A 7,807-nucleotide genomic window follows, 5' to 3' on the forward strand; every position below is an offset into this window, starting at 1 on the left:
AAGTGCAGAGCAGAAATAGAGGCGGATGTTGTGATGTTTGTTGACTTGCAGGCAGCAATCCTCGGTTTCTTTCAAAGAAACCAGAACACTTTCATCAATTCAGTTCATAAGAAGGATCAAAAAGCAAAGCAATAAATTGACTTTTCCATGGATTTCATCACATGTTTGTATATGCAGGAGTGTGGTAGCTGATAATCTTGCCAAAGTTGGAAGATGGGAAATTCAGGTAGGAATGAGAAGGGTCAAGTATATTGACGCCCTATTAAGGAAAATATTAGCTGAAATAAATAGCTGAAGTTACAAGATCCTCTGATCAATATCAGAGCATCTTGGAAAGTAACATCCACTATCATGAGCTAGAGGACAGGGCATGTTGCAAGAATGAAAATCAACAGAGATAGAAACAAGATACATCCAGTCTGCAAGTTGTGTTGGGAGAGACCCATGCTTCTGAATGTAATGTAAGGAAAGTGATGCTCTTCAGATTTGACACCTGGATCAAGCCCTTACAAAGGACCCTATAAGAGTTGCCAAAATCATTCTCTAACTTCATGGCCTGATATGTTTATCTAAGACAAGGCGGCAGCAACAGCAGCAGCAATTCATGAGGGTTCCAGAAAGAGAACTAGATTGGTGGACAGATTTGAACTTTGTCAGACCTTTTACCAAAAAAATTTATTGGGCATACCCAGGCACAAAGCAAGCTACCTTGGATTTGCATTTTCTACTATTTTCTTCATGATGAAATTTGTATTGAGGTGAAATAAAGCTTTTTAAAAATATATTTAATAATTACTAAATATAATATAAAAATAGGGCTTGCCTAATATAGTTGGGCTATATAGGTGGACTTCCTCATAAATAATTGACTTGGTAATGTGGCAGGGTGTCCTAAAGAAAGTTTAATCCCTTCCATCTTTATTAAAGCATTTCAGCAGAGTTTAAATGACAACTAAAAGTAGATTTCAAATCTGTTTTTGTTTTTTAGGCCACTGGGGGAGGATATGAAGGCGATGATGCATATCCCAATGCAGAACTCTTCTTCCTAGATATTCATAATATTCATGTCATGAGGGAATCTTTAAAAAAGTTGAAGGACATTGTTTATCCTAATGTAGAAGAATCTCACTGGCTATCTAGTTTGGAGTCAACTCACTGGTTAGAACATATCAAGGTGAGTTTCTAGCACAAAATAATATTCTATAGGGACTGGATTTTCACTTACCTTACATGCCTTTTATTTTAAAAAAAAAAAAAAACAACCTACGTTAATTTGCTTTGTAATTTGTGTGATTACTAAAGAATCTTAGTTATTGCTCTTCTGGAATTGGGTGACCTTGAAAATGTCTTACTGTTTTGCTTGTTGGAAACTATAAAGAGTTGGCTGGTAGGGTAGGACTTCTGCAAATATCAGACTTGCTCTCTTTATTACAGATGCTATTTTCCAAAAGAATTCTTTTAAATAAGAGGCAGCATTTATCTACTCTACACAAAGTGGGTTACCTTTTGGTTAGTCAGGCTGTAAAATTATTCAGGTATAGATGTGTTAATATCCAATAGCTCTGTCTAGATTGTACTAGTCTTAAGAATATATCATGCTAATATCCCTATTTATCAACAGTAAGAGACATTTATCATTTTAAATATTGACATACCTTGCTTTTGGGGGGAGAAAAGGTAGTTAATAATTGAGAGTACAAGACAGTGTTAAAATTAAGATTAAATTAATAAATGAGTGCTGTAAAATAAAGATTCTTGAGTTGCAATAACACATGAACACAGAAAATTAAACTATTTTACAGCATGTTTAAGTAAACTGCAATTTACAAAACGTACAAGTTTTAGTTTAGCAATGTTTGTTTATTACATGAATTCTTGAACTTCATTTTCTTTGCAAACAAGCTGTGTTGCTCCACTTTGTAATTGAAATAAAATATTTTAAAGTATGCATTAATGGTCATAAAAATGTTTTTAGCAGTATATTTTGTCAGTTGGCTTTTTGGCTTGTACCCCTAACATTTCTGCATTTTTATAATGTATGTCCTGCTGTAATAACTACTGTTTACTTAGGATTTCCATTTTAAGTGAATGGTTGCAAAAATAAACACGAGAAAAGGATATAAAACAGGCTTTATTTTTAGCAATAGCATCTGTCTCAAATCTTTAACTCAAAAGGAACTAAATGGAATGTAATTTTTAACACAGGTACTTCTTGTGGTAATCCTATTTTTAAAAAGCTTTTATGTTTCTCAGTATGGTAAAGACACTATTTTCTATCCCATTTTTGAGAAGTTGCTGTGAGATAAGTTTGGTTCTCTTTTTCTTAGTAAACCCTATCTTGTATAGTTTGGGTCTTCATTTTTTTTTATAGTAGAAATTGCAAATTGCTTGTTGAACTCCCAGAAAAATCTGATCAATTTAAGTTACATACAGATGTTCTTCCCCAAGTCTTTTAATTAAAACTGTAAGAAATCAATCATTTTTGCTGGAATGATAACACTAACCTTCTGAATTGTCTGATATCCGTACCTTGTTGTCAGCTTGTCTTGACAGGAGCTATCCAAGTGGCAGACAAGGTGTCTTCAGGGAAGAGCTCAGTGTTGGTACACTGTAGTGATGGTTGGGACCGAACAGCACAATTAACTTCTCTAGCCATGTTGATGTTAGACAGCTACTACAGAACAATTGTGGGTTTTGAAGTTCTGGTACAAAAGGAGTGGATAAGCTTTGGACACAAATTTGCATCGGTAAGAATTAGAGAAAATTATTGAAAAGAACTGTTTTAACGTTTTTTATGTACATTGTAAATTCTAAAACAAGGAAGGTTTTTAGATGCTTGTATTAAAACTTGCATGCTATGAAAGTTCTAATAAATGTGTTCAACTTTTCAGTTGATCAGCATGTCAAGTTTTGATCTGCTCTTTACTCAGTCTGTCTAAAGTGATGAAGAAAAATAAATTTGAGCAGAATGATCAGTCTTGCCTAGACTTGAAGCTAGTCCATAGCATTTATTTCATTTTTGTAAAATTCATTTTCTTTGTCTTCCCTTTTTGCATCCTGCTGGAAATGCAGAACAGCTAATGTTATGGTGCCATTTAGCAGGCATCAGTAAGGAGGATAGTGAAAGCTTTCCATATGCCTCCAGGACGGAGCAAAGAATACTGGAAACATGGAACATAAATTCAGCTTTCTCACTCCAGCAGTTTTTCTTGGCTTTTCTCTGACTGATCATAATGAGACACACTGATGGAAGAATCTGGACAACCTTTTCTAGGTGATGTGCTGAGAGAGTTAGTTCCACCTTCTTCCAGCATGTCCTAGAATTTGTTAGAACAGGTTTCAACATAGGACTTAAGTACTGCTATGCCATAACACCAAGTCCAGCTCTCTCCTTCTACAGTCTTTTGAGGTGAGAGGGACTCCCTAAGGCTCCACCTCTATACTTACAAACTTTTCAAGGGCTTTTCCCACATGAGGCTCATCTTCAGATCCATTCTCTCTCAGTAAGACCTGTCTTTTATCTTCCCAAGTTTGTGTCATTGTCTCTTTAAGCCCTTATGTGTTGCACCTCATGATTTAATCAGAATTGGGCTTTTAGTTGTCCTTTCCCCAGCTTGTAGTTTTGAAGAACTAAGCTCCTTCGTTATTAATCTTTGCTACCAATACCTTCCATTTCTTTTCAGACAAATTGATAGTTTTTCTTTTGCCTCAGGAGTACTTTTCCAGAGTGATCATATACCTCCACATGGTTTTCTCCAACTTTTACCTAAACTCTTCCTCTCCTTTCAAACAGACATACTACTCTCAGGCTGTAAAGGGACGAGCTACCCAGCTTTTAGTTGCACAGGACTGATATTCAAAAAGTCAGACTGTTTTCATGGTCCAGTGCAAGGATTGCCAACCTCTAAGGCCACCATTAGTGGCTGGCTGAAATCCTGTATTGACAGCAGGGTAAGCCCCCTTCTCTCACAGTGAAAAGATGCTCTGCTAGAGTCTTTTTCTGCTACTTAAGCAGAGAGAGAGGAGGCCACTTCCTCTGATATCTGCAGGGCCCCTACCTACTCTTCACTTCACATCACACCTTCATCAGTCCCTACAAAGTGGACCTAGCTTTCCCCACAAAGGCAGACTTTCAGGTAAACCCATCCTCTTATTGGGGATACTGCTGGCTTCTGCTAGCTGTATTCACATCCTGCTGGCAGCACAAACTCTGTTACCAAAGTTACCCTGTGCATGAAGTTACATTCTTTAGAATCTCTTATCGGCAAGGCTAGAGGTATTCTGTAGATGTTTTAGTTCATCAGTTGTAGTAAAACAGTAGCACAAGTGAATTGCCTTTTTTGAGGGATCATCTGACAGTGGACCAACATTGCTTCAGCTTAGATCTTTAGAAAGTTAGAAAAAAATATACTGCTAGATTTTGGGAAAGGAAGATTCTTGAATATGACAAACTATACAGCAGCTGCTACTTATCTCTCTGAGAGAACATGAAGGGGAAGGACAAAGGAGCATAAACTTGATTTCCATCTCTGAGGAAATGTTGGTAGAAATTGATTCCATACATTTACAGCATGTTCAAAAGAAACTCGGGACTTGAAACAGCAACAGTAGCATGAATTTAGTGTAAATGATTGAGCTGGGTAAGTATTAGAGAGAAAAGATGTCGTATTGTTTCAAACTTAAATGAAGATAAAAAACTAGTGCAAGTAGATGGAGTTCTTGCCACCTGAGTCATATTTTGCATAGTGCTTTATGTACAGGATTACGGGTGCTGAAGATGCCCGTGCTTTGGAGGGTTGATTTCAATGCTGAATCTTGCAACCCTTAATCAAGAAACTCCCATTGATTCCAGCAGAAGTTATTTGCACTTCAGAATCTTTCAAATCTTTAAGTGTTCTAAAATGTTAATATGTAAAATTATATCGCTAAAGTCAGGAGGTGGACAATAGAGTATTAACCCCCTCATTGTAATATTGTAGATCAAATGTGTTTTTCATGCATCTTTTGACATTTATGAAGCATGTCTCACACCAAAATAGACATCAGATATATACCAAAACCAGTTGTGAGTAATGTTCAACTTGCTTTGTTTCATTTCAGAGAATAGGCCATGGTGATAAAAACCATGCTGATGCTGATAGATCACCTATCTTTCTCCAGTTCGTTGATTGTGTGTGGCAAATGTCTAAGCAGGTAAGCTCTAGCCATATCCAAAAGATGGTGTTATCCAGCAAATAACAATATTTTAAAATTATCCTTGAATTAAGAGTCTGAATCCTCAAAAAAAAAAAAAAAAAAAAAAAAAGCCTCTCCCCCCCAAAAACCACAACAAAAACAAACAAACCACCTCTGTATACATAAGTTTGCTACTCTGACCAGGTAGTAGAAAGTAGCATATTTACTTACCTTTTTTGTGTGTGTGTTAACCCTCTCCTCCCTCCCAAGCTGGAAGTCTCACTATTTCTGAGTAGAAAATATGCTGGCTTTATGTCCAGTCCTTTTGCTCATTAACCAATATTTCATGTCTAAAGGACTGTACTATGACATAACTTAAATAGATGCTTTTATGAATGTTTGTAATAGCGTAATACTGTTGCATGTAGTTACAGGAACTAGAATTAATGTATTATGGTTAATTTTGTTTTTATTTCATCATTCCAAAAACTGTTCCTGGAAACACAATTCCCTCATGTAATCACAAAACAACTTTAAGTCTTTGAGTATCAAACTAGGTCTATCAAACTGCTATAGGTTATTTCACAGTCCCTTCCCGTGTTTTCAGAGCACTGAGATTTTCTCCTTCCCCCTTTTTTTAATCCTATTCAAAAACCTTGCCCTGAAGATACTGTGACATTGCTCCTGTCCTTCCTATTGAAGCTTGAAAAAAATGCTTGGGGCTACTCAGTTTTACCTCATGAGCTAACAAACTGTTCGTATTAAGTAACAAAACTATGCATATTATCTTTATAGCATACCTAGCCCATGTAGGTCCAAAAATGAGAGTCAAGAACTGAAAATCAAATATTGGTTCCCCTATGTGTCAGCGCAAAGCAGGGTCACTAGTTCACTAGGCCTATGACTGTTATATTACTAGTTTAAATGTAATAATTTTGGTTGTCTAATCTTGATGTAGTTGAGTTAGCAATCTTTCATGGTATCGTTACTGAAAAACTGTATTGCACTGACTTCGAAGAATTGTGTTTCTGCCAGAGAGCTAATTATTCATAAAAGTTTAGCTAACATTGTGGAGACAGAACTTTTGCCTTGAATTTCTGTTGAATCTTATCTTGTGGATCGCAGTCTTCCAGCTATACCCTTTCACTGCTTACTCTGTTTATAGAAACTTATTGTCTCCACTTGAGATACCTCAAGAAATGTACAAGTTCACTTAGTGTAATAATACTGTGCAGCCAACTAAGTACTGCAGTTTCCTTTTGCCCACTATAAGCCCCACCTTGCATTTTGTTTGGATAAACAAATCCTTTTCCAATATTAAGCTAAATCTGTCACAGAAAAGTCAACAGCTTTCTGCTTAATTGCAGTGGCCCCATACCTTTATCAACTCCTAATTCCTGCATGTAGTTTAGTCTTAATCATTTTGAGACAAAAGTGAAAAAGTTCCTGATTAACGAGGAAACCAGCCTCTTGTTAGGCAAGATGAGACTTCATCCATCTTTGGAGTGGCAGAACCAGCTTTATATCTCTGACCTTAGAAACTGTAAAGCACCATTGTTGGTCTGACAGGACATGTGCTAATGTATTCATTGATAAGAATGTAGGAGTGTTGACATCTTACCTGTTGTCTGAGCATTTAATCCATCATGTTTGTAGTTGTTTTGTGGCAGGAAACCTAGTTTTTAGGTAAACTTAATAACAGGTTTCCTAAATGACTTCTTTTAAACTAGCTGTTCAATCAGACTGTTTCTATGTGTGCGCGCACACAGAAACAAATCTCTAACAATAACTTTTTTGTGCCTAGTTTCCAACAGCTTTTGAATTCAATGAACAATTCTTGATTACAATTCTGGACCATTTGTATAGCTGCCGATTTGGTACTTTCTTGTACAACTGTGAATCTGTTAGAGAAAAAGAGGTAGGTAAAACTGATGATTGACTGTGGCAGGAGGAATATATGATCTTAATTTAAAAAAAATTAAGTTGTGTATAGTCAATGTAGCAAAAATGGCACTGTTATTGGAACAGTTGCAAGACAGCAAGCTTGTTTTTGTGTATCTAAATGACAATATTCAGACTTCAGGGTACTTTGTGAGTTTGTCACTGCTTGTGGAATATTCTTCATATAGTGATTATACATGTGATACTTTTAGTTAGAAAAGAACCATGCTATATGAAAAGTATAACTGGAGTTACCATAGTGCGTGCACTCTTATACTGTACAAATACTCGAAATCTTTACCATTTCATTTTCTTTGCAGAAAGTGACTGGGAGAACATTGTCATTGTGGTCACTGATAAATAGTGAAAAAGCAAAGTACACCAATCCTTTTTATACTAAAGAACTGAATCGAGCACTCTATCCAGTAGCCAGTATGCGTCACTTGGAACTTTGGGTCAATTATTACATTAGATGGAATCCAAGGATTCGGCAGCAAGTAAGTCAGCTTCTCTACAGTTTAATTATGACTTGTACTGTTCTTTTTACACTATACAGAATATAATTTATGCTCTCTGTTTAGTCATTTCAACTAATGTCTGTCAGGAAGAGTGACCTTTTTTTGAGGAAAGAGAATCTGAAGTTGCTGATTTTTTTTTTTTTTTTTTTTTTTTTTTTTTTTTTTTTTTTTTT

At 36.0% G+C, this 7,807-nt stretch overlaps 1 protein-coding gene across 1 annotated transcript in view; it reads left to right on the top strand.

Moving 5' to 3' along the window:
* The window catches only part of MTM1 (myotubularin 1), a 54,799-nt gene that overhangs the window by 43,212 nt on the left and 3,780 nt on the right, over positions 1–7,807 (top strand). Inside the window, exons 10-14 of the mRNA XM_026652963.2 lie at positions 989–1,174; positions 2,541–2,747; positions 5,101–5,193; positions 6,980–7,093; positions 7,437–7,613. Coding sequence (XP_026508748.1) covers positions 989–1,174; positions 2,541–2,747; positions 5,101–5,193; positions 6,980–7,093; positions 7,437–7,613 — 777 coding nt within the window. The remainder of the gene's footprint in view (positions 1–988; positions 1,175–2,540; positions 2,748–5,100; positions 5,194–6,979; positions 7,094–7,436; positions 7,614–7,807) is intronic.

The sequence above is a fragment of the Terrapene carolina genome, unplaced genomic scaffold (assembly GCF_002925995.2).
Source record: "Terrapene carolina triunguis isolate 2854851 unplaced genomic scaffold, T_m_triunguis-2.0 Scaffold131, whole genome shotgun sequence".
Taxonomy (NCBI): domain Eukaryota; kingdom Metazoa; phylum Chordata; order Testudines; family Emydidae; genus Terrapene; species Terrapene triunguis.